This window comes from Mus caroli, unplaced genomic scaffold (assembly GCF_978045245.1).
Source record: "Mus caroli unplaced genomic scaffold, Mus_caroli_1 scaffold_2, whole genome shotgun sequence".
In the NCBI taxonomy this organism is placed as follows: domain Eukaryota; kingdom Metazoa; phylum Chordata; class Mammalia; order Rodentia; family Muridae; genus Mus; species Mus caroli.
In genome coordinates, this window is record NW_028227257.1 from 28001451 (window position 1) to 28029431 (window position 27981).

Consider the following 27981-nt stretch of genomic DNA (forward strand, 5'->3'; position numbering starts at 1 on the left):
CCGGGTTTCCCACAGTGCCTGATGCCTGCGGGGAAACATGTGGCTGCGCGGACCTCCCAGCCGCATCCCAGCGTCCCTGGCTGCGGCTTGGCCCTCAGCCTTTCCACCCGTGACCCTCCCCTCAAGCTCACGCGCATTCTCAGGCCCTCAGGCCCCTCCCCTCGGGCCCTTCCCCTCCCCTCAGGCTCTTAGCCGTCAGGCCCCCTTGCAAGGCTCCTAGGCACCTGCGGGGTCACGCCTCCTGGCCTTCCCTCGCATTCTTCCCTTCCCTGGATGGCGTCCTGGAATCAGTCCCATCCCCTGTTATGCCTTCCTTGTATCAGGCTTGACCTTCTCTTTCATGAAGTAATCTGAAAAACTAACCCTGCCCCTTAGCCCTCGGGGTATCGGGGGTGTGGGGTGTGGGAGGGATGGGGATGGGGAGTGCGTGGATGTGAGGGGGCGGGCGGTGAGTGGTGAATATATGCTCAGTAAACCAGGGTCTCTGGTATGTAGAATCCCAGCGTTCAGCTTTTACAGTTTTATTTATTATTTTAATCTAGTACCAAAAAAAATTTTTTTTTAACTGCCTCACACCTGGGGACATTTTTCTTAACTTAGATTTAGAGTTAGTTTCAAGGCACCAAAAGGAAGTAGAGCCATCGCAGGGCACAAGCCATAACCGATAGCAAAGTGTTTCCCTAAGGACTGTGGTTTGATAGATTGTGTAACCTTTAGTTTGATTCTTGCAGTGGAAATGGTCATTGATCCAAGTTGACCTAAGTTTTTAATTTTGTGGCTGACTTTATGTTTGTCTCCATTTTTGGCTCAGTGTTCCCTTTTACCAAAAACATTCAGCAGGAAAAAAAAAAGCTAGTTCTGTGGTGGCAGTTTCACATGACATATGAAAGTAGTAATTTGTACTCCAAAGTCAAAAGTGATACGACATCTCTCATTTTTTACTTTGAAATAGAGCTTTATTTTGTCATCAGTAGTACAGGTTGTAGAAATATCTATTTATTTCTTGTCTTTTATGTTAACAGAAATTCTAAGAGCCTTACTCCAAAATATTAAAAATCAACAGTGGTTTCTTTTATGATTTTTGATTGTTTTTCTGTAGTTTCTTTTTATTTTTAATTTTATAGCCCTTTGGAATTCTGCCATTTTAACTTCAACATTAATATATTTATAACCAGGCATGGGGTACATATGTGTAATCCTAGCACTTGGAAGCAAAAGCAGGAACTTCAGGGGATCCAGATCATTTTTGTCTATAAACAATCTACTACTACTACTACTAATAATAATAATAATAATAATTAGCATCCTAAAGAGAAAAATGTGGTTGCATACCTAGATATAAATTAATGATCCAACATCAAATTCTTATTTCTTAGGAAACAGATGACCTTAGTTTTGTCCACTTTTTTCTATTGTTTCTTCCCTGTTTCTATCTCCCTTTTTTCCTAGAAACCTTTAGGTACTTATTTTACTATATTAATAACAAGATAAATTATATTCTCTGAATAGAAAATCTGAGATAAATTGATCTCATTGAATACATTTAAACAGAGTGTGGTTTACAAGTTTCTAGAAGAGTTTTGTCCTTCGTTTTAATAATATTCTAAATAACATTCTCCTTTTTAATGAGAAAATTAATAACATTGTGTTAAGAGATAATTCGAATATTATTCTGTAGAATTAATGATACATTCTATTGCAGTAAAAAAAAAATACCAAAAAGGTTTTCTTATCAAGTTTAAGACATTTGTTTTGTGTTCTCTCTAGTTCCTTAAATACAACTAAGGAATACAGGCAACATGTTCTACACTCATGTGCTTATGAGTAAACGGGGGCCATTGGCCAAGATATGGCTTGCAGCTCACTGGGAGAAGAAACTTACAAAGGCCCATGTGTTCGAGTGCAATCTAGAAATAACCATTCAAAAAATTATTTCACCTAAGGTATGTTACTGATTAAAATGATAGTCTGTACTAACCATGGCTGATGTTGAAGAATTAAAATATGTTTCCAAGACAGTTTTGCTTCTCAAAACTTTTTATTCCCCCCAAAATTACTGTCTGTACAAAGGCACTCCAATATAGATTTAAGTGAGGCTTTGCTGAAGCTTTTATGGTTTTGCTGAATACGCAAAAATAAAAGTAAATTATGTTATATGGTGAGTTTAAAAGTGGTTTACTTTAGTAAGACTATAATGTTTGCTTTGCATAGAGAAATTATGATTTCCTTAGTTTTCAAAGAACAGGATTTACAAGCCTCATCTTTTATTTTCCTGATGTTTTAAAAATAACTCAAAGGTGAACATTGCACTCCGAACTTCAGGACACCTTCTTTTGGGGGTTGTTCGAATCTACAACAGGAAGGCAAAATACCTTCTGGCAGATTGCAGTGAAGCATTTCTTAAGATGAAGATGACATTTCGCCCAGGTAGGCACACAGTGTTATTTTGTGTCACTATTGATTCCTTTGGGCATTTTCGTGTTGGGTGGTTTCTTTTAGTTGTGAGCATACTGTAATTTCAGGTGAAGATAATGAATATAAACTTCATTTTGACTGAATCTTAAGATTTCATAAAGATAATTATATTCTTTCCCTTGTTCTTTTCTTGTGTTTGTAAGAAATAGTTATGCTTCCAAACTTGTTATGCTTCCTGTATTAATATAAAAATATACTTGGAGTCATCACAATTTTATAAGAAGCTGATACACTTATTTTTAATGGGTCATTTAGTTAACCATATCTGTTTTTCCTTTATGAGAACAAACTTACTGACAAAATGTAAACGTAGAGTTCTTGAGAGTCTTAAATTGCATAGTAATTATGAAGTACTATTAAAAATCCCAGACATTCTACAGGGCTAGATGTTTCTATGTGCTATAAATATAGTGCCTACAACTTCAAATGTATGCATGCATCACTTCCTATTTCTATCATACTAGTTTAAATAAAGGTTTTTTCTTCATTGCTAGGCTTCAGGATCCCTAAAGGAAGCATCTTTATTGTAGACATTTTTCTAATCTCTTACAGTACCTATGTTAGTGCTTTTCATATACCATCCCTCCATCAACATTTGTGGACCCCAACTGATAACTCTTTTTTAATCTTTCTCATTTAAAATAGTTTTAGAGTCTTTAGGTAGATTTATATGTATGGTATGTTTTACATGATGCTCATTTATTATTTATGTATCCCACAAATATTTGTTGACTCTCATGCTTCGTGCTTGACATGATGCTAGACTTTGTAATACAAAGATAACCAAGATAAATAGTTCTTTTTCAGTCAGATGAGGAAATCAAATAATGTAAATATTTTGAAAACTTACTACAATAATTACAGATTGTGGTCACTCTGAGATTAAAGGCATGTGCTACTGAACCCATTAGTGGCCATGCTATAAAGGAAGCTAGATCTACGATAGAAAATAAAAGAGTTCATTTTACAGGATAGATAGTTGGAGAAAACCTTTGTGAGGGGATAGAAGTTAAACTCACACTTGAAAAATGAGAAGTACACACATACATAAGTAGTGCCCAAGGGACGGCAATATAGGCAAATGAATCTGCAAGTACAAGTGTCTTGAGGTGAAAAAGAAATACTTGCCCTTTTCAGGGGACAAAAAAGCTAGTATGTATGTGGAGTCTCATGATTGAGGAGAGTCTCCTTAGATGATGTAAGTATACTGCTACAGGGTTACTTCATTCATGCTTAAATCTTTAAGCACGAGAATTATCTGAGCTGTTTACTTTTGGTGACTGTTACTATGGATACTTCATACAAAAAATAGACTGCTGAGGGGCAGGAGTGGATATAGGGAAGCCCATGAGAGATGATAAAGTTTTAATTGGAATTTTAATGTTTCATAAGGGACCACTGCTTATTGTGTTCCCTTTTCATTGTTTTCAGGACTGGTTGACCTCCCCAAAGAGAATTTTGAAGCAGCTTACAACACCATCACATTACCAGAAGAATTTCATGATTTTGAAATCTACAATATAAAGTAAATTATTTTGTTTTCTTGATGTTTTATTGTTTTCATATTCAGACTGATAAAGGGAACCTCAGCTAGAAAACAACTGAACAAGTACAGATTACAAGGCTTAAGTTGCAGTGTGAAATTCCAGAGTACAAAACCAAAAATGTCTCATTGGTTGAATATTGTTTGTACTATTGATAGTATGTTTGTTCATCTAGTAAATATTTATTAAATAAATGCCTTTCCTATAGCAGGCACAGTTCTAGGCAGTGAAGAGATACCAATGAATAAAACAGTTCCTGGTATAGACTGATAATAACAAGTAAATATGCAATATGAAGATAAATAAATATTAAGACAAATAAATAAATAAATAAATAAATAAATAAATAAATAAATAAATAAATAAAAATAATGGGATTGTTAGGAAAGGATTTTCTGATAAAGTAAGAACATAAGCCTGGAGGAGATAAGGGAACAAAATTATACAATAACATAGAAGAATGTTCTAATGGAAATACCCAGTGAAGTAAAAACTCTGAGAGAATGGCCAAGGACGAAGTGGGAAGGTGATGATAGCACAGAGGCCATGGGCATGTTCAGGAGCAGCAAGAATGCAAATGAAATGAAGTGGAATGAAAGAAAGGCTGAGTAGTAACAACAGGAGGTCAGAGAAGGAGCAAGAGATGCAGGTGACATATGGTTTGTAGACTACAATAGGGTTTTGATCTTGCTGAGAGACTATGCACAAGAGTTTTCAATAGAGAATAGAGGAGTGACCAGATCTCTCTAGGTCTCAACATGATCCCTCTGGCTGTTTCACTATAAAGGGAAAAGAAAGGAAAAGAAAACTTGTGAAATTATTGTAGTAATCCATATGAAGTAGTATTGGACCAATTTTCAAACTTCACTTTATTAATATAGTAGCAGTCAAATTAATGGATATGTATGGAAGGCAGAGTAAACATGATATGTTGATGAATTAAATGTAGCCCTAAAGAAATAAAGAATTACTATTTAATTTGGGGCATAAAAAGGAGGTACCCCTTAATTGAAACCAGGATAGCTAAAGGATGAAGGTTGAAGAAGAGAGAAGGAAGTAAGTTAGGTTTTTGGACAACAGAATTTGGGTCTGAATTCATGTGTGGGTTTCTCTAATTTCACATGTTGAAACCTAATCCCCCTGATGGTGGCATAAATGGTGGGAACCTTTGAACACGATGAGATTGTGAAAGCTGAGAGCCCTCCTTAATGGGGTCAGTGGCATTATCAAAGAGTCCAAAGAAACGTTCTTACAGTTTCACTCTCTGAGGATACAGCAGGAAAGTGTTGTCTATGCAGAATAGGCATGTACTAGTTACTAAATCTGTGATGCCTTGATATTGGCCTCCCAAACTCCAGACCCTTATGCAATGAATTTCTGTTTATATAATTACTCAATTCTTGTCAGAATATCGACAAAGGAAGGCCAAAGTTAAGATGCCATAAATTCAGAGCCTTTGCTTCCTGGTTAATAGAAGGCAGTCATTCTACATCCTCACCTGGTATAAGATCAAGATGGTAGTGGGGCCATACAAATTCTGTCCATGAAAACAGAGCCCTCATGACCTGGTTGCTTCTTAGAGGCCTCATCTCTTAATAGCATCACCCTCGGAAATAACTTTCAATATCTGGACATGGACGGAACTCAAATATTTGAGCCATAGCAAGAGTGACCATCTATTCAAATGTACAAGTAAGATAGTGACTGGAAAGCACCATGGATTTATTAACCAGAACATTACTCGTGTATATGTGTGTCTTAAAGATCATGCTCAGAAAAATACTATTGACAAAATAAAAATTCTTTTATTATAATCTGTTTTTAAGTTTTTTCAATAGTTTGTAAAACCATGTTGTTCTACTCATACTTTCCTAAATATGTTTCTCTATAGTGATATTGATATTTTGGAGCCCCTTGCTCAGAACCAAAGTAGACCAGAGGAAATCACACTCAGAGAAGAATATAGCAATGATCTACTTTTCCAAGCTGGGAGCTTTGGTGAGAATATTTGAGAAACTAAAATTATAAGACGTCATCAATTATATTTGCATTTTGTATGAAAACAGTGGTAATAGAGATATCTATAGAATGGATGTTTTCATGTATAAAAATAATCTTAATTAATTTGTCTGTTCTAAATGGTAATACCCTGTCTTATGGTAAATTTATTTTATCATTGTACAACCATTTTTTATGAATTTCTATTTCTTCAATTTCTTATATATCAGGTGCTCTAATAGGCAAGAACAGTATTAAATTAAAGATATAAGTTCTGGGACTGATGTGATGGCAAATAAATATAATCCCCGCTAGTTTTTTTTTATAGTAAGAGCCTGTCTCCCTTAAAAAAAGAAAAGCAGTTTCAGCTCTCAAAGGAGATATCCAAATTAACAGTTGGTATCGTTTTTATATATACATATATACATATACACACATACATACATAGATAGATATGCTGCATAAAATTTCTTCAACTGTATTTTCTTCTGTGTATGATGGTTATAACAGATTTAAGTTAACTTGAGAGTGAGGAAGGAGAAATGCTACCACACTAAACAATTTACAGTTTGAATATGAAGCATGAAATGATTTTTGAAATGTTAAAATATGTTCGGGTAAGGTATATGGGTTTTGTTCTTTGTTTGTTTGTTAGTTTAGGTTCTTTTTTTTAAACACGGGGTTTGTGGAGTTGTTTGTTTTCAGGACAGGATTTGTCTGTGTAGCAGCCCTAGCTGTTCTGGAACTCACTCAAAGCATAACTGAAAATAACCATAACGTTTCATGTCTAAAGCAAAGCAACAGCATGGCATGGTGATGCATACCTGTAATCCCAATACTTGGGAAGCTGAGGAAAGAGTATTGTTGCAAATTGGATGCTAGCCTGTAATACACAGTCAAATAGCATGTGTGTCAAGAATAAACAGCAAAAAAGTTTTATAATAACTCAGCAGAATAATTATATATAAATTTGTATATGTTGACTAGTAAAAATATTACTTAAATTTTTATTTCTGATTTTTAATTTTTCTAATGATTCATTTTCAAATCTAATAATTTACTCAGTTTATATAAAAATAAAAATCAGCACAGATTGGAAATCGACATTTATAAAATTTGTCAAACTCAAACTCACTTGGCCTCAAATTCAAACTCACCTGCTGGCCTCAAACTCACCTGCCTCTGCCTCCTGAGTGCTGGGATGCCTGACTAGGCATCCGTATTTTTAAATGAGGTGATACAGTATAATCCAACTATTACTTCTGGCTTTTGTCTCATGTCATATTTGCATACTTTCTGTATTGCTCTACAGAGTTCATGAGAATGTTATGGTTATCTTTGACATTCTTTCAGTGTTCAAAGCAATGACTGTAGGAGAAGGATGACCTAAACTTGTCTTGGGACGGGGTGTGGAGTCATGAAAGTCATGCTTGAGCTACATCCCTGACCTCTGTTTCCTATCCTCACTCCCTTCTATAGTGCTTGCTGTCTGCCATGCTGTTTACTCTCTGGTGAAGGACAAATTTTATAAATGTCAATTTCCAATCTGTGCTGATTTTTATTTTTATATAAACTGAGTAAATTATTAGATTTGAAAATGAATCATTAGAAAAATTAAAAATCAGAAATAAAAATTTAAGTAATATTTTTACTAGTCAACATATACAAATTTATACATAATTATTCTGCTGAGTTATTATAAAACTTTTTTGCTGTTTATTCTTGACACACATGCTATTTGACTGTGTATTACAGGCTAGCATCCAATTTGCAACAATACTCTTTCCTCAGCTTCCCAAGTATTGGGATTACAGGTATGCATCACCATGCCATGCTGTTGCTTTGCTTTAGACATGAAACGTTATGGTTATTTTCAGTTATGCTTTTTGTCAGCTTCATAGTAGTGCTGATTGATTTGTTATTGTTGCTGCTGCTGCTGCTGTTGTTGTGATTTGGTTTGGTTTGGTGAAGCAGGGGTTCTCTGTGTATCATTGCTGGCTCTCCTGGAACTCCAGTTCAAGGCTGGTCTTGAACTCAGAGATCCACCTGTCTCTGCCTCCTGAGTGCTGGAATTAAGGGCATGAGCTACTGATTGGTTTAAAAACAAAAACAAAAACAAACATCTGAACTATCTCTTATATCTTCTTTCTGCTTCTTAGCTTCAGTATTACACTACCGTCCTAAAATTCATCCTTCATTTTCTTCTCATATTTTTACAATTCTGGAAGAGTAATTGTCTTTTAAGTTCTTTGCTTATTCACCTATCATTACTCTGCCTAGTTACCTGTGACTGTATCAGACCTCTAAAATTCCTTTTCCTCTCCTCAGTGCCCTCTAACAATTCATTGTTTCTCTATTCATCTTGTTTTAGCCTCAATATAGTCATTTTCCTCTCTTGAAACATATGTCTTACCATCTAACCAATACAACTTAATTGTTCACAGTGCTCTATCTTACATAACTCAAAACAATGGACAAACATGGTAGTCTATCAGTAGTCCTATGTTTGACTATTTCCATCAGTTTGTGTGTATACTCAGCAGATGACCTAGCTGAGGCTCATGACCCTGTCTGTAAAGTTGTGATCCTGATAGCAATATCACAAGCTATTTTCTTTATTCTTGCCTTTTGTTCTCTCCGCTAACCTTCAAACCTTAAGAAATGTTTAATATTAATATTTTCTGTGCTATATTACAATATAAAAATGAAGGTTTTGATTATTTCTTCTCTGTAATCTCTGGATGGATGGATAGACAGACAGACAGACAGACAGACAGACAGACAGACAGATAGATATTCAGTCTCACTACTTAACCTAGTCTTACCTGTTACTCAGATTGGCTTGCTGCATTTCCTGAGTACTGAAATTGTAAGTGTGCAGCACCACTAGACTCTTGAAATGTTCAACACTCAGAATTTAGTGTCTGTTTCTAAGTGTTATTTTCAGATTGACCAAGGCTGGTTTTCATTTTAGAAGAGAGCTGCACCTGAATGATCTAAACATGTTCTTAGTTCTTTCTCAAACTGTCATTTAGTCCATTTAGTAAATATTTAATCCAGTGTGATGTATGTCTATAGACAAATATTCAAAATGGGTGGTACTTCATGTTTTTTTACTGTATAATAATTAGCATAGGTTATTGGAAGAGAGAGAAGATCAATGTCTAATCTCAAGGGTTCAAAATCATGGACATAATGATTTTAAAATCCAAAGGGTAGAGAGAACATGCCAGAGCTAACTCTGGGTCCTCTGTAGCTATCAGTATAACCTAATGACAAATTAGATCTGGCTTCAAGCCTTTCAGTGATGTTTTCTTATTTGTGCAATGAGAATTATATCTTCTGTTGCATAATATAATTAACTAAGTGCTGAGTTAATGTTAGCTGACTGCCTGTGTTCTTTTTAGTATTCCATTTCCAACTTCTAGTATGTTCTATAAATATTTACAGAATGAATATTACAATCCCATTTTTTAATGTTTTAACATACCTTCCTTTTTGAGGTAGGGTTTCTCTTTGAACTCCTAGATAGATTCGCCAAATTCTTGTTAGGCATAAGCTGTTGAAGCAGTTGTCTATATGAAATGATCTGAAATAATACTTGTTTAAACAGAATGTGACCAACAAAATGTATAGGGAATAAATTTACTCCCACATAACTATAAACTCTACTGAATGCTCCAGCATTTTCCCTATTGTATTGGGAGAATATTAAACTTGAAATCAAGTCTATGTTGATTAGCTGGGTGTCTTCTATTAGATAATTCAGTAATTTTAAAGCTTTTATTTTCTTCCTAGAATAGGATGAACTATACTAGATGGCATCTGTCCCCTCTAACTCTAAGAGAGTATGTTTCTATGAGTAGTTTGGCACTGATGATATGTGTTTGTATAGGGGATGAACCTGAACTCCTCAGAGGACATAGCTTCTTTGATGACAACATATTAATGAACTCCAGTGGTCTTGTAGTTGAACATAGTTCTGGAAGCTTCGCTGAGGAAAAATCTTTGTTCTTTGACAATGGAGATGGATTTGGAGATGAAGGAGCTGCAGGAGAAATGATTGGTATGCTTTCTGCCCTAAAAGTTAAATATTTATTTTAATCAAATCACTGTAAAGTATCTGTTTTGATAAATCAAATTGAATTTTCAGATACATGTCTGTGCTTGTAGGCCAACTTATTTTTCACATATGTTTTCAAAGTCTATAGAAGCTATTAACTCCTGCCTATACTCTTCACAATATATACTAGATTATATGCTGGTAACATCTTCTTTAATACAACTTGTAGAATAGATATCCTTCTTGTATTCTTGTATTCTTATTGTAGCATTTTATATTTAAATTACAATATTAGTATAAAACATACAATTTGGAGAGAAACTGAGAAAACAAAAGTATGTATTTTAAAGATTATTGATTATATGAAGTACATTTACAGATTTTTTCCCAGTTTGCACTAAAAGTCTAGTTAACAGTCAGGCATAACAGCTAATGCCTGTGATCTTAGCATTTGGGAAACTGAAGCAGAATAATCATGAGTTTAAGACCAACCTAGACTATATAAGGAGTTCTCAGTCAGTTCACTACATAATGAAACTCTGGAGAGAGAGAGAGAGAGAGAGAGAGAGAGAGAGAGAGAGAGAGAGAGAGAGAGAGAGAGAGAGAGAGAGAGAGGAGAAGAGAAGAGAAGAGAAGAGAAGAGAAGAGAAGAGAAGAGAAGAGAAGAGAAGAGAAGAGAAGAGAAGAGAAGAGAAGAGAAGAGAAGAGAAGAGAAGAGAAAAGAGGAGTCAGGGGAAGAAAGAAGTGTGGTTAGCCCTTGTGTAAACCAGGGCTTCTTGAACCTTTTTCCATCCACAACCCCCTTTTGCCCAAGAAATTCCTATGTGGTCCTGGGTATATAGGTATATAAAATATGTATACAAAGGGTTGGAGAGAGAGCTCAGTGGTTAAGAGCACTGACTGCTCTTCCAGAGGTCCTGGGTTCAATTCCTAGCATCCACAGTAAGGCTCACAACCATCTCTAACTCCAGATCCCGTAAATCCAAAGCTGCCTTCTGTGTTCTTTGGGCACTGCATGCATGTGATGCAAAAATATACACAAGCAAACACCCATACACATAAAACTTAAAAACATATTAAAACAATGTTTAAATGTCTATATAAACCATCATACAAAGTATTTACTGAAAATAAATTAAAGAGATATATCCTAAAACAATTATTTGGTACACTGTATCATTTTCCCACTTGTTAAAATAAATAGACATGAAATTGAGATGGTGCTCATTTACTGACAATAAGAAAAGTCTCTGCTAAACTTTGGATACTTCAGAGTGTAGGACATTTTCAGTGTTTTTCATCACTGATCAATATTTCTATTTTAGATTTTTTTCTAAAGATTTACCTTTTATTAACTATATCTAAGTACACTGTAGCTGTCTTCAGACACACCAGAAGAGGGTGTCAGATCTCATTACAGATGGTTGTGAGCTACCATGTGGTGCTGGGATTTGAACTCAGGACCTTTGGAAGAGCAGTCGGTGCTCTTAACTGCTGAGCCATCTCTCCAGCCCAATTTTAGAAACTGTAATGCTGAATTTGTAACACTGATCTGCATAAGTAGTAATGCAAGATGATATAAGAATGTTTAGTTATAATCTAAGAGTGTGCTAATTTACAAGGAGATATTTTAGGAAAGTATTAAATGTATTTACTATAATAAAGTCATTATGTTTCTGTTAGAATAGAAAATGTTGTACACATAGTAAAAATAATGGAATTCATAACATACAGTAATCTTGGATCTGTGCCAAGATATTTCAGTGTTTGTGGCATGTGTGACACGTGATAGCACACGCAGTGCAAAGTGCACTTTGTGGGTTCAGACCCAAGGCCACGCTAAAGTGGTACAATGAAGCATGGGTGAGCCCTGCCAGAAATACATTTGATTGTTAATTGGTTTTCCTTGTTGCCAGAGTTTTCACTCACTGCCCTTCCTAACTCAGTTATATGACCTCATATGGAATAAAAACAAACAGTTTAAGAATCTGGAGTAAAGTGTCCTATGTAAAATAATGATAGTGCATGTTTAGTGAATAAAGATATTTGTTTATTCTTTTAAAGACAATCTATTGCAAGATGAGAGTACCTCTTTAGAAGAAGCATATTTGAACAAAGAAGTTTCTCTGCCTCCTGAGCTTCCCAGTAGTATAATGGGTATGTTGAAGTCCTTTGCATAGAAAATGTACAGATACAGATGTTCGAATCAAGTCTCAGAACTTGTTAAGTTTCAGCAGTACTACAGTGGAGAATACAATGGAGAATACAGTGGAGAATACAGTGGAGAATACAATGGAGAATACTGTCCTTGGGGCGCTTTTATAGCACAGGAAGTTAGATTCTGAAAAGGGAGTTAACAAGGACTGACTTTCATAGATCACACTTAGAGTAGTATGCTTTCAAATCCTAAAAAATAATGTATGCTATATGGGAAGAGAAAATATCACATTGACAAATAATTTGAGAGATTATAAATTTTCCAACGAGCATATTTTCCTCTACTTGAAATTCTTATCAGAGTGTCTCAGAGAAGTTGAGGTCTTGAAGATAGTACTTTTCCCTAAGGAATTTAAAGTCAAGTTAACCTCATTTTTGTCTTTTTCAATGTTTGATGTTACATTTGCTTTCCAGCACAGTAATCAAAATTAAAAAATATAAAAATTATTGGGCAATCAAAACTTAGCTATGGGTCTATTAAGTCCATGGACAGTTCAAGTGAACATAAATATTTTGGTTATAATAGAAAACTTATATTGGCAATATTTTTGTTTTCATTTCTGCTGTGACTATAGCCCAGCCTGAGATATTTCATATGCAAAAGAGGGTGATGTCATTGACATTCAAATGTTGTAGGTCTCAGACCATTTATTACTGAGCCTTTTTCCCTCTGTGATTCTAGGAATTTATATATAACCCCAGCTAGCAGTGTGTCCTCAATTATTCTTTACTTTATTTCTCACATTCTCTTCTAATATGTAGCATAGTCATATGTTTTTGCTTTTTCTTTTATGGTGCTTTTATTAGTAGAACCAGGTAATTCAGATGACCAATGTATACCTGAAGATGAAGAAATAAATGAAATAACATTACTATCAAATGAAGATGAAGGATTTACTCTGGACCCAATTGATGATTTAGGTAAAGTTTTCCTGTTTTTATTTTTATCTTTGGTGCCCTGATATCTTAGTTACTTTGAGATTTGCCGGTGGGGGCTGGCCCAGCATCCAGTTCCCAGGGAAGACAGCAAAAGTGGGTATGGAGTAAGCAGTCAGATCCGAAATCTGCTTACTTCTGGCAATTTAACTCCTGCTTAAATAGCAGCAAGGGATTAAGCAGAAAGCTTAGTTACTTGGGATCTTTTCTCTTTGGCTTAAAGCCCCCCCACCCCTGCTCCCCTTTCGCCAGGCAAGAGGGCAAGAGGCTCAGATATACACTTTATAGGTGTTCCTGTGCTCATATGCTCCCTCCCTCCTCCCTCCCTCTTTCCCTCTTCCCCTTCCCCTTCCCCTTCCTCTTCATCTCTCCTCCCCCTCCCCATCTCCTCTCCCCCTTCCCTCCCCCCTCATCAGGCTCAACCATCTGTTTTATGGTTTTGCAAGTGCATATGCATACTTATATACATACACATATACCTGCATACATATGTATATACATACAGATAGACATATATACATATATATATATATTTGGTGGGTGGAGCAGAGCCCCAACAGCCACACTTTGTTTCTTTTTGCAGCCTTTTTATACCTTCTTAGACAAAAGTTCTTTATAAAATTACCTCATAGATAAAATGTTACACAAAAGAGAAGTTACAAAAGGGGCTGGAGAGATGGCTCAGTGGTTAAGAGCACTGACTGATCTTCCAGAGGTCCTGAGTTCAAATTCCAGCAATCACATGGTAGCTCATAACCAACCATATCATTACGGACACCCTCTTCTGGGGTGTCTAAAGACAGCTACAGTGTACTTACATATAATAAATAAATAAATAAATAAATAAATAAATAAATAAATAAATCTTTTTTTGAGAAAGAGAAGTTACAGTAGAATGTCATAGTAAGTTCAAAGCAGTGTTTCATTCTATAAGCTACTTATAAGTTCAAAGCAACAGTTTTACATGGCCTTTCTTTATCATAGTGCACACCTGTGGCTTCATCCATGGACTTGACCTAGAATGAATGTTTTTTCTTAATCACAAATTTGTCCCAAACCCATTTCTCTTCTTAGTGTAATTTATGAAGGCTCGTTGTAGTCCTTATTATTATGCAGCCTTTACTTTCTATTCTATGAGGGAACACATTCTATTCTTGACCCTAACTTTATTACATTTTTCTGACAAAACAACTAAAACATCTCCTTATATTTTCTTCTTAAAACTATTTGAATCAAGTTAGGAATTCTATAAAGTCATTAATTCATCTAAGCAGCATTAGCTCAAGAAAATTCATCTTCATGTTAATCTGCAAGAAATTTGCCCAATAGGGTGGGCTGATGCCCAGGAATCATTAGGCTATGTGATAGTATCAGAAAGGCATATCAGTAGCAAGAAGCAATCCTGGCATGAAGTCTCTCGGGCTGTGCCTCTCCAGATTGCACCCATCACAGCCATGCAAAATGGTGGGTCCAGGAAACTCACTTGCTTGCCTAGCCTTTCCTAGGTGGCTTCTGTCAATATGTAAACAATCCATACAACACTATAGAAGGCTGCATGATAGTAGCATTGGGCATTAAATAGAAGAATATGAAAGAAATCTTAGATAATTCTTCCATCACATATAGTCTGATTCAAATCATAGGTCCAGTTTGGGAAGGTAGAAACATAAAAACTGAGTTCAATTCAAAATATTTTCAGCTTTACTAAATAAAAGCTTGACTTCTGCATGGTATGGAATTAGCTACTTACTTTGAATTCATATATGAATTTCAGTGTGGAGGGTGAAATATACTACAAAGATACACACTAATATTTTGAAACATCTTTTTACACATTTAAAAATGAAAAGCTCCAGATTTTTTAGCTGTGCTTTCCCTCTTTGCTGTGTTTCTTTAGTTGCCCATTTAACACGTGAACAGAGTCCCTCCTAAGCATCTTCAAACAATACCTTGAAAATGTATCAGCTCTTGACTGCTCAGATACTCTAGCTTTGCAAAAACTTTACAGAGCATCTTTTCAAAGAACAGAAGTATTCATTGTCTTCCCACTGCAACCCTGCAGATTATCTGTGGCTTTTAAGATATTTATTAGCCGGGCGTGGTGGCGCACGCCTTTAATCCCAGCACTCGGGAGGCAGAGGCAGGCAGATTTCTGAGTTCGAGGCCAGCCTGGTCTACAAAGTGAGTGCCAGGACAGCCAGGGCTACACAGAGAAACCCTGTCTCGAAAAACAAAAAACAAAAAACAACAAAAAAAAAGATATTTATTAGCCAAGAATATAGTTTTACAACACATTCTAAGTCCATTTATGCCTGTTTCTCTCTAGATATTGCTGATAGAAGGAGAAGGAAAAAGAGGAGATTGCTGGTAGATCCAGTCAAGGAAATAAGCAGCAAGGCTATGCATAGGCAGCTTACTTCCTTTATGGACACTCTCATGGTTCTGGACCTTGCACCCCCCACACAAAGATTGATGATGTGGAAGAAGCGGGGAGGAGTGGATATGCTTCTGTCAACTGCTACCCAGGATTTGATTAATGATGAATTGAAAATGGTAATTGCTTCCATCTTTTGCATGAATGTGATATTTGTTTATAAATAATTTTTCTTCATTTACAACATAATTAGACATGTGGGAAAAAACTTTATTTTAAAACTTAATTTGAATAAAAAATGTACATGAATGGCTTTTACTTTTCTTTTCTTTTTTCCAGAGACAGAGTCTTATTATATAGCTCTGGCTATCCTGGAACTCACCATATAGACCAGGCTGGCCTCAGATTTACAGAGGTGTGCCTACCTCTGCCCCCTGAGTACTGGGATTAAAGGCATGTGCCACTATGCCCAGCTTGAAAAACAAATGTGTATGAATAGCCTTTACTTATTTAGCATATGGGCTTATGCTTTATTAAATTGCTTTACTACATATAAAACTGACAGTATAAATGTGTTGTTACAGTTGTTTACAAAATGCTTCCTGTCCTATGACTATAAACTTGCAAAATTGACACTAAAGGAGTCAGTAAGGAAAGAAGTGGAAAACCAGCAGATTGTAGGTGAGACTTCCTGGTTCTGTTACTGTCCAGCGGAAGGTTGCATAAACAAAAATTGAGTTTAATGTTTCAGAATGAAAGCTGGGTTCAAATCTATATTTTCAGAGATCTCTATCTATAGAGGAATAGCTTAAGTTAAAATATTACCTTAGCATAGCAGTTTTCTGCTTTCCACATTAATTTCTGTCTCAGGAGTTTACTGAGATAATTGCTGATATCACAGTCCTGAAATCCTACCTACTAGGGTAGAAGGACTGCAACTTCAAGGCTAGCCTGGGTTACAGAGCAAGTTTAGAGCCTGCCTGAGTCTGTTTCAAACTAAAACACATTAAAGGGGCTTGTGGTATAACTCAGTGTAGAGTACTTGCCTAGAATGTGTGAGGCCCTAAGTTTAACCCCCAGTATCCTCTCCACACATATAAAGAAGATGAAATACATCATTTTTCTTTCTCTTAGCACAGTAGTCATAAATTCTTAAAAAATAAAGTCTCTGTGTGTAGCAGAATGTTTCATTTTAAAATAACCTGAAATATATAGTGACAAGGTCAGTGCTTAAATAATACGACTACTCTGAGACAGGTATCACTGTCCGGCTAAAATAAAGTTCATAAAATGTTAATAATCACTCATTGTTGTGTTAGTTATAAAGTAATAAAACTTACGTGATGAATAAGCTTCCTCTTCCCAGTGACAATTTCTGAAGACATTAAAATGTACAGAATAAGTACACCATGATGAGCTTATACTAGTCCAGTCGTCTTGTGAGTGAATATATGAAGTGCATGAGTTCAGATGGGCAGAAGATGACAGGGAGTGGGAATGATACAGAAGCAGAAGGGGGGAAAGGTAGAAATTATATGAGACTCAGGGCAGTATAAGAAAGTCATGCACTCCTTACTGAGATTCTTGGATTCCAAGCGACTGGTCAGAGGTTTTCTTTTTGAATAGCTATATGCCACTTCAAGTTTGAAATGCACTTTGGTAACATTATCTTTACTTCTTTATAATGAAGAACCCTCAGTGATGGGAGAGCCAAGTTCCCACAGTGAGTTAGGTCAACCCGAAGACTGGAAGGATGTGACTGATGAATCTGTAGGTAGCTTTCAGGAGAACATCAACATGAATACTAACTCTGAGGTAAGTTAACCAGGCAGAATCATTTTTTGATTATTCATAATTTCATGCTGAAATATTTTATGTGACATAATAGATGAGTGATTTGCTTGAATCTGGTTTTATATAGAGAACCTCTCTAAGCCCTGCATTTCATGAGTTTCATGGTCCCTTAGAACTCTAGCCAGATCCTTGTATACTGTTTCATACCTTTTTCCTCTAAGAATAGCATTCTCCTGCCTGTCTCTGTACCAATACCATACCGTTTTTAATCACAATCGCTCTGTAATACAGCTTGAGGTCAGGGATGGTGCACCTGATAATATATTGGATGCCTATACAGTGAATTACCGTGCAATCTGCCTTTTGGGGGCTTCAGCATTTCCTAGAATGCAGCTACTGAACTTCTTATTAGGAAAACTTGTTTAATTTGTGATTTGGGAAAGAAAAGTATCATTGAATTTATCAACTATTTATGTGCAAAATAGATTTTTCTCTATGTGCTGGACCAGTTCTTTTGACTCTTACTCCTCTGCACTAGTCTACACTCTAATCTTCAGTTCTAATCTTACCTTGTTTTCAAAATGGTGAAGAAATAGGACATAGAGTAAAGTATTGGAGCATACACAGTGAGTTTGAAGGGACAGAAAAATGTTGATTCCGATCAATCATTTTAAAATCTCATAAAACAATTTTTGTGTACAGTGACTATAAATTTGGCATTATTTAAAATATAGAATATTCATAGATATTGAAAAGAGAGCATGATAAGGCTCTACAAAGTATATGCTAAAGAATAAAGAGATCCAGCTGTAAGACATTTATTTTCTCAATTGTGGGTGGGAACATTTCTCTGCAGTGCTAGTCTTGGGTTCTACAAGAGAACAGTCTGAGCAAGCCAGGGTAAGCAAGCCAGTAAAGAAACATCCCTCCATGGCCTCTGCATCAGCTCCTGCTTCTTGACCTGCTTGAGTTCCAGTCCTGACTTCCTTGTGATGAACAGCAAGCAGTATGAAAGTATAAGCTGAATAAACCCTTTCCTCCCCCCCCCCCAAAAAAAAGAATAAAGAGCAATGCCTCCTAGTCACTAAAGTATTTAAAGCTGGAAAAAGTGAGGAAAGTATATTAGGAAATATTTCTGACTTACTCGAGATCAGAGACAGCAGCTGGGGAATGGAGCCTAGTGATGGGTTAAGGGTGGAAAGGGGCCAGAGCCTTAGAGCAGTGGAAAGAGGAGGAGATGTGGAGACCAGAACATTTCTGGCCTTCTCTCATTCTCCTTCCCTTGTTTTGGCTCTCCTGGAGGATACCCTCTTTGTCTGTCTCTATATGTTTCAGTGACCACTCTAGTGGCAGAGCCCTGTCACAGCCCTGGGTATGGCTATGGGTGTCCCCAGCCCTCATCCTCACACCCTCTACTTGCCCATTCTGGTTTCTTTCATGCCACAGAAGCCTGGTGCTGTCTGTCCTGAGTAACCACTAAACCAAGTGCTTCAGAGGGAAGTGACCTTAGGAGCCCATCAGGAGAGGCTCACAATGGAGAGAAGAAACGCAGAAGTTGTGTACAGGGTTCTTCATTCGTGGGTAATATAGAAAAGGAATATTTAAATTAGAAACTGATTATCTTAGGCTTCTCAGAAAAGTAAGTTTGAAAATATAAGTAGTACATTGGATTAGTTTGAGAAATGTCATTTGTTAATAAATCATTTAATCAAATTGAGCTGTTAGTTTTATAACCACTAGCATAATTACCTGTAATTTCTGAATTTTCTTTAGCAGGATATTCTTGGAATGATTTCTCCAGCTGTTGAGGGATTATCTTCAATGAATGCGTCCTTGGCCCAAGAAAATTGTCCAGCTGAATTGGTAAATGTATTTGTCATCTTTGGGTGACTTGTCATATTTAATTAATTATTTTTAGATTTAACATAATTTTGTTCCAGGGCAACTTAGTATCCATGGGGGGGGTTCCCTTCTCAGAGGGGAAGGAGTAGTAGGAAGATGGGGGTGTGAGGGTGGGACTGAAGGAGAGGAGGGAAGTGGCTGTGATCACGATGTAAAGTGAATAAGCAATAAAATTAAGGGAAATATTTTTTAAAAAGAAAGAAAGAAATACTATTGTGGCAGCAGTTGATACATATAGAAATTTGACCGCTAATTCCTTTTCTTTCAAACATTGTCAAAGAGTATTATTATTACAATGATCTCTATCTATAATATCTATAATATCCATAACATAATAATGATATCTGTAATATTTTTCTTTTTTAATAGTTGTTCAAATTACACAAGTTATTCATCTCTGGTGTTAAGTTATAAAATAATATTTAAAATATATTTATATATTAAGATATGAAAAAATAAAATCAGAAAATGAAAATCGTCTACTCAAAGGGCCACATTTTGAGAGCAAATACAAAAATTTGACTCACTCCCCTGTGTATTACTACTACCTTCTTCCTTCCTTTCTTTCTCTCTTCCTTTCTTTCTCTCTTTCTCTCTCTCTCTCTCTCTCTTTCTTTCTTTCTTTCTTCTTTCTTCTTTCTTTCTTTCTTTCTTTCTTTCTTTCTTTCTTTCTTTCTTTCTTTCTTTCTTTTTGGTTTTTCGAGACAGGGTTTTTCTGTGTAGCCCTGGCTGTCCTGGAACTCACTTTGTAGACCAGGCTGGCCTCAAACTCAGAAATCCACCTGTCTCTGCTTCCTGAGTGCTGGGATTAAAGGCATGCACCACCACCATCTGGCTCTTTCTTTCTTTTTTTTCTTTTTAAAAAAATATATACATATAAAAACTTCTTTTAACATTTAAAAAAATTTTATATGCAAGAGTATTTGTCCAGTATGAAGGTACACCACATATATTCCTAATATTCTAGGGGGCCAGAAGAGAGTGTTGGTCACCCAAAACTGCAATTATTGGTGGCTGTGAGCCACCTGTGGGTGCTGGGGATTGAACCCAAGCTTTCTGCAAGAGCAGCTAGTGTCATCTCTCCAGCCCTCGAGTTACTTCTTAGAATTTTATCCCAGCATACTGAAGCCATTTTTAGCTTAAAGAAAATTTTCAAAAGTTGTTTAGTAAATGCTATCAAATCACCTGTTAAGTCCTAGTATTAACTTCTTAGATTTTTAAAAATTTATTTATGTGCAGGCATGTATGCCTCTGTAAGTTTATGGGCACCTATACATACAGGTGACTAAAGAGGCCAGAAGAGGCCTGGGCTTACAGATAGTTGTCTTGTCACTTACCTGATGGGCAACCTAACCAGGTCCTCTTCAAGGGTAGGAAGAACTTTTAACTACTGTTTATATATATATATATTCTCATAATCTGTTTCCTTGTTTTGTTTGCTATTGCATATCACAGTCCAACCTAGCCTAGGAAAATTGATGAAGTATGTCAGAACTAGGCCGCTTCTCATCCACAGCTTGCTCTGTTTCCCTTGTTATTGTTGTTTTTATCAGACAGATCAATACCTCCCCTGAGCCAAGATCCCATTCTCCACTCAAAAGGTGAAGTTTGTAAGAGACTAAACTAAATTCTTTTTTAAAGGGTTCCAACTTAAGTTTTTAATACTGAGCTATCTTTTGAAGTGATCCAGCTTTAAGAGACAGAAGAGTAAATCTAGTCAGATGGCAGGGCAGGCATCGAGTGAGCCGCATATATAGACAAAGCATCTCCAAATCTGAAAAGTCTCCTAAACCATTTTTAAGGATGTTTATGTCATCAGTTAAGTTCAGAACGGGGCCTTGCGACAACAAATGTTCTATAATTTTTTTATTTACTCCTATCACGGGAGTTCTGATTGGCCAGACTGAAAATCCTAGCCAAGAGTGGCTGATTTTGCTAACTTTACAAAGTACATAAAGGTACAAGCTCTGGGCTGCATCACCAGTAAGGCTGCACAGTCTGTTACTTTGGAGATCCTTATCAGAAGACGTGCATGGAGGAGAGGTACAAAGTTGCACAGGTTTTTTGTTGTGTGACAGAATTTTTGTTGAGGAGCCACAACACACTTATCTGCTCACCCCAGACAGGGAACCCACATTAGGCCAAAGTACGGATATCACCGAAGCCTAGCTTGGTGAACCAGTGAGTTTTATTGGGGTATGTACAGGAGTATGTGTGTGTGGTTCCTTGGCTTTCCTGCACATTGGAATGCTTTAATCTGGAGTAAACTGTTAACAGTTGTCCTGTGTTTGTGTCATTCTCTTCATCAGCCCATATACTGTTTGGTAGAACTGTGTAACCATTGTGTTTCTGTAGTAGCTAATGCAATGCCTGGTGCATAGTGAACATTCAATAAAATTTGCTTAAATGAACTATTTATTGATGATTTAAACAGGAGTCATCAGGCAGCAAACAAAATACTGAGACAGAAAAATGGAATCAAAGATTATTTCAAACATTAAATGTGTTACGGGTAAGATGGCATTTTATTTTATTAACTGTGTATATGCAGGTGTACTGTATATACACATGTATATGCACATTCTAGTATGGGATACATGTATGTGCAGGTACTTGTGTATTGGAGGCAGAAGTTGGTATCAAGTAGCTTCCTCGGTCACTCCCCACTTTATTTCCTGAGGCAAAGCCTCTCACTGAACTCAGAGTTTGCTATTCCAGCTGGTCACTGAGCTTGCCCTGGAGGTCCCTGACCTCAGACTCCTGAGTGTTGGGGTTGCCGGCCACCAGACCCATCCAGCATTGCTGTGTGGTGCAGCAGAGCTGAACTCTGGGCCTTACATTTGCACAGCAAGCACTTGGTCCACTGAGCCATTCCCTAGCCCTTTATTTTTATTATAAAAATAAATAATATATTAATTTGAACATCTAGATATTTATAGAAACAAAACATTTTGTATGTTTTGTTGAGGACAACAAAAGTCTACTGGCATGAAATGGTTTTGAGTAATATTCCTAGGATTAAATATAGAAGAAGAAGGTTATTAAAGGATGACTATCAGCTTCTGTTTCAAAGATTATGTAAAAAATCAGTTTTTACTGAGGCTTCACGGTGTGATTACAGTTGTTTTCATCTACATTTTATGGTTGTGTTATTTGGTTTGTTACCTCTCTTTTTAAATTATTATTTTTCTTCATATGTGTGGGTGTTTTTCCTGCATGTATGTCTGGGCATTGTGTGCATGCAGTGCTTGCAAAGGCCAGAAGGAGACATGGATCACCTGAAACTCGAGTTACAGATGGTTGTGACACTCCATGAGAATGAACCTGGTCCTCAGCAAGGACAGCCAGTTCTCCTAACCACTGAGTTCTCTAGCCCGTTATTACATCAGCTTATTTCCTTGATGTCTATGTAACTATCTATAAATATTTTCCCAAATCCTTTGGCAATGTAATAAAACTCACTGACCCATCAGTTCCCACCTTCCCCTCAGAGATAGCCCTCTTGCATCTCATTATACTCTTGATCTAATTCACAGTAGTTACTCTGTTGCCTCCACAGCTTTTGTCTTGGGACATGGGAAGTTCCTTGTTTGTTTTTAATTTCTCTGTCTGTGCTTTGATCTTTTACATGAAATCTTTCCTGTCATTACTGTCCTCATCACTTATCAAGATGAATGGTGTATAGCAGACAGCAGCTTTGCAAACAATGCCTGGAAATTTGTTTATTTTTAACTTGAGTTTGATTGGTTGTCTACATATAAAATACTTTCCTGATAAAGTTTTAGGACACATCTGGGATTCTTGTGTTGTTATTGAAGTCAGGTACTGTATTGTTTCATGATCACCTTGGTGACCTTTACTTTCTCTTTAGAAGCTCTTAGATCATCCCCGCCCCCTCCAATGCTCTGAAATTTCATGGTGTGCTCTGAGGGGTTTTTGTTTTGTTTTGTTTTAAGTTTATTGTGTTATCCTGTACTGAGTATATTTAATCCCTATTTCCATATTCTAGGACTTGTAAATTTTTGGACTTTCTGGTGCTGGAGAGATAGCTCAGTGATTAATAGCACTTGCTCTTCCAGAGGTCCCACATTTGATTCCCAGCATCCACATGGTAGCCTACAAGTATCTGTAACTCCAGTTCCAGGGGATCTAACACCCTCTTCTGTTCTCCAAAGGCACCAGACACACACTGTGCACAGCCTACATGCAGGAATGACACCCAGACACATAAAATACTTTTAATTTCCTTCTTGTTGGTTATCTATTTCCTCTTCTTGGAGAATTTATACATCAGATAATGGCTCTTCTTTATTCATTCCTTTGTATAAACACATCTCTATAGTTTTCCTTGTATTTTTACTAAGGATACTTTGTATCTTTAGATACTTTGTGGCTCAGTTTTTAATAGAATTTGCTTCATGTTTTCTGAGAGTTTTATTATTGTTTTGGTTTAGTTTTTAAAGTTATTGACTATTTTGGTTCATATAATCCTAATCTTTATTCAACTTGTAAAGACCTTTATTGAGGCATGGTTGATAAGTAACAAACTATACATATTAACGTATCATTCACTATACTTGGTTTACTGTATTAAATGCACTTGGAACTGTTTTCACATATGAAGAACTATCGCCACACTAAGAATAATGAACTTACTTGAAACTGCCCTGATGTCCTTGCACCACTTTATTCTCTCGCCTCATCCTTCCCATGGTGTAAGACCCACTCCCTTCCCCAAGCAACCACTCATAAGCTTTGTTCACTGTCATCCTAATCACTTTGTGTTCACAGTGAAAAACTTTAGCTTCAAATTTGACTGCTTTCTTTGGCCTTTGTATTCTCTTTCTATAATGGATCTTTTCAATATATTATTATTATTATTATTTGCTCTTTAATGTTAGAGATTTTACTTAAATATCTAATGATCACTGTGCCCACAATGGACTGGACCCTCCCATATCATTCACTAATAAAAAAAAAAAAAAAAAAGCCCCACAGACTGCCCCCAAGTCAATCTGATAAAGCAGTTCCTGAATGTTCCTTCTTCCCAGGTTGGCAAAACAGACAGAGTCATGCCAGTTATGGGTCAGAGATGTGATTGTGAGACGGGAACCCCATCCTTCCCTTGATGTCCTGTCTTCCTGCGGGGGGGGGGGGGGGCTCTGTAAGTTCCCTCTCCCTATTGTGGGCCATTTCATCTAAAGTCCTTTGAGTCCTGGGTGTCTCTGACCTCCCAGGACTCTGGTGCATTCTGGGGGAGGAGGGGAGTCCCTCCAACCTCCTATTTCCTTAAGTTGCCTATTTCCATTCTTTCTGCTGGCCCTCAGGGCTTCAGTCCTTTTCCCTCACCCAATGCCAGATCAGGTTCCCCTCTCCCCCTCTACTCCCTCCCCTTCCCTGTTCACTTTCCCTCCCAGGTCTCTCCCTCCCTCTCCCGTTGTGGTTGCTTTCTTCTCTCTCCCAAGTGAGACTGAGGCAGCCTCACTTGGGCACTTAAGCTTGTTGAGCTTTTTGAGTTCTGTGTATTATACCTTGGATATTCTGTACTTTTTTTTAAGGGGGGGGGGCGTTGCTAATATCCACTTATTAGTGAGTACATACCATGCATGTCCTTTTGGGTCTGGGTTACCTCACTCAGGATGATATTTTCTAGTTCCATCCATTTACCTGCAGAACTCAGGATGTTCTCAATCTTAATAGCTGAGTAGTATTCCATTGTGTAAGTGAACCACATTTTCTTTATCCTTCTTCTGTCATGGGACATCTAGGTTGATGACTTGTTTTGTTGTTGTTTGTTTTGTTTGTTGGTTGGTTGGTTGTTTTAAGCTTATTCTGTTTCTCTTTTTAAGGATATCTTAATTACTTATCAAAAATTGCACTATTTGTTGTTCATAACACATCCACAGACTGCTGTGCATCTAATGATTTTATTCCTCTTCTCTTTTCTCTTTTCTAATTATTTTCCCAGGAATTCAACAAAATGGGAATGCAGTCCTTTAGTCTGAAAAAGCTATGCAGAAATAATGACCGAAAACAGGCAGCTGCCAAATTTTATACTCTTCTCATCCTGAAAAAACATTGTGCTATTGAGCTGAGCCAGAATGTTCCCTATGCAGATATTATAGCTACAGTGGGACCAATGTTCTATAAGATGTGAAAGAAATCCACAGCATGCAGGTTTATACCATCACTGGCACTTCTGCAGAGACTGATCAGCTTGATGCAGAAGCCATCTGGAAGCAGCTGATGGTCTGATCCATTTCATAGACAGGCTGGCCTCCCTTTTTCTATCTAGAGGTCAGAACAAATACAACCAGAATTGGAAACCTATGTGGAGACAGTTATTTTTTTTTTTTTTGACTTAGCTGATTTGAACGTGTGGCATTTATCATTGCCCTGATCTGAATGTTGCATTTAGGTTGTGTTTAGGATACATTATAAAATACCGTGTACCTCCAGGAAACATTTAAGGGTGTTTATAAAACACTTGTATACATTAGGTTACGAAAGTTTATGGGGCTAATGAATGATTGATATTTTCTTACTTATAGATATAAGTTTATTTGATCTACTTTGTACCATTGATAGTGCCTAACTCCCTGGGTTTTAATCTAATATGCAATTATAAAGAGCCTGTGTGTGTGTGTGTGTGTGTATATATATATATATATATATATATATATATATACATACATATATATATATATATATATATATATATATATATGATGCAAACAACAATTGTTTTAAATATTTTTATTTTTAGATCATTAAAAATTGGTTTGGTTTCTTGATTTTTGGTATACATCTCTGATATATATATTAGAACACACACATCTCACAGTCTAGACATAGTCATATCATCTTTTAAAAAATCTTTTTGAGTTAATCTCCTTGTGGTAGTTCCCCCATTCTATAGCTGGGTGCTATTTTCCATGACTACACTTGTGTCTTGGGATATATTATATGCTATATAATTCCATGTATATAACTTGGGAATGTTATATACATGGAATTATATAGCATATAACCTCCTGAGACTGGTTTCTTTCACTCAGTGTAGTATCCTTGATATGCATCCAAGTTCTTTTTGTATCAGTATTTTGTTCCTTTTAAAGGCTGAGTAGCATTCTGTTGCCTGCTTTTATCCATTAAAAGACTTTAAGTACTTCCAATTTTGACTATTACAGAGCTGTAAGCATATGTAGTTTTATACATATGAGTGTTTATTTCTGTACAAATAGCATTTCTGAGTCATATGTAAATGTATATTTAACTTTATAATAAATTATTTGCCAGAGGTTAGACTACTTTGTATTTACTCTAATAAAATATGAGAGCTTCAATTTACGTGTGATTTTGTTTGTTTGTTTATTGATACAGAATCTCACTAGCTGTGGCTGGCCTGGAACTCTGTTGTAGACTAGGTTGGTCTTGAACTCACAGAGATCACCCTGTCTTTACCTCCTAATTGCTGTGTGAAGGTATGTGCCACCACACTTGTAGGCTTGATAATATTTTTGTATCTATTTTCATTTTGAACCCAAAATTTCTTTATGTAAAACATTAAAATATAATCTAGTTTTAAGATGAAATTGTATATAGGTATATTTATAACTATGCTAGGTCAAAAGCTGTACAATAATGAGAAACATCAATGGAACAAATGTTGGCACAAATGAAAACACTCTGAGTGCCCCTGTGTCACTGAGCATCAAAACTCGTCCATCGGGCTGGAGAGATGGCTCAGGCATTAAGAGCACTGGCTGAAATTTTTGAGGGTTCAAGTTCAATTCTTAGCAGAATCTCAACTCACTGGACTCCATTTGCTATTCTTTTCTTTCTCCTCCCTACCTTGGGTGCTAGTTGGCATTTGTATTTGCATTGATTTACATTCATTTCTAAGTCTACACACTTTTTAGGGTTGGAGGTAGTGGGAAGGGCAGGAGATGGGGAAGGAGGAGCACTGTAGCCAAAACATAGAATGAGGACAGAGTTGAAGAATGGAGGTGACAGACAGTTCTTGGTAATGGCTTGTGTGTAAATGAGGAAATTGAAGGTCTGAATGACACTTTTAAAAGAACTTGAGTTTCACAGTTGGTCAAAGTAGAATTTAGTTCATTAGCTTTGCTTCCCAGCTTAATTCAACTTAGAGAGTTGGAACATAGTGACAAAATAATCTCCGGAGTCTTGGAAGTCCTGAAGAGAAATATCTAAATCTTACCTACCTCAATCTGAGTCGATTTTTTTTTAAATCAAAGACCCCAGTACAGTAGAAGCTTTGCAAAATCTTTAAAAATAGAAGTTTTGACTTGCTTAGCTGAGGTCACAAACTTGGAAGATTATAAAGTATTTTGGAATTGCTACGGCAAATTGCATAAGGAGGTGGATTCTGTCAGGAAGATTGTGAAGCTCCAGATTCGGGGAGGATAAAGAGGAAGGTGGAAGAGATGAAGCTGGTCCACCTGAAGTCTATGAAGAGGAGGAAGAGGAACGTGAAGGAGGTTCAGAAATGGGAGACGTAGGCCTAAGACTTCATGAGAGAAGAAATTCAGGGGTAGGGTGATTGTACTGATGAAGGGGAAGGGGAGGAAGAAGTAGATGGCCTTCAGGGAGAGAAAAGGAAACTGAATGCTAAAGATGATGGAGAGGAAGATGACCAGCTCACTCTAAGATGA

At 36.6% G+C, this 27981-nt stretch overlaps 1 protein-coding gene and 1 pseudogene across 2 annotated transcripts; both read left to right on the plus strand.

Annotated features, from left to right (window-relative positions):
- The first annotated feature begins 1799 nt into the window (after nucleotides 1–1799).
- Nucleotides 1800–25635, plus strand: Rad21l1 (RAD21 cohesin complex component like 1). 2 transcript variants are annotated; one of them, XM_021156125.2, is made up of 13 exons: nucleotides 1800–1943; nucleotides 2298–2427; nucleotides 3907–4000; nucleotides 5911–6017; nucleotides 9913–10083; nucleotides 12145–12237; nucleotides 13105–13218; nucleotides 15560–15786; nucleotides 16192–16288; nucleotides 17298–17422; nucleotides 19175–19264; nucleotides 21738–21815; nucleotides 25272–25635. In XM_021156125.2, the coding sequence occupies exons 1-13, from the start codon at nucleotides 1800–1802 to the stop codon at nucleotides 25458–25460; spliced, it is 1659 nt and encodes a 552-aa protein (XP_021011784.1). In that variant the 3' UTR covers nucleotides 25461–25635. The 2 variants fall into 2 exon arrangements, with proteins under 2 accessions (XP_021011784.1, XP_085685180.1); XM_085829054.1 differs by having other exon boundaries at nucleotides 19178–19264.
- On the plus strand, nucleotides 25475–27981 carry LOC110307298 (acidic leucine-rich nuclear phosphoprotein 32 family member E pseudogene; annotated as a pseudogene).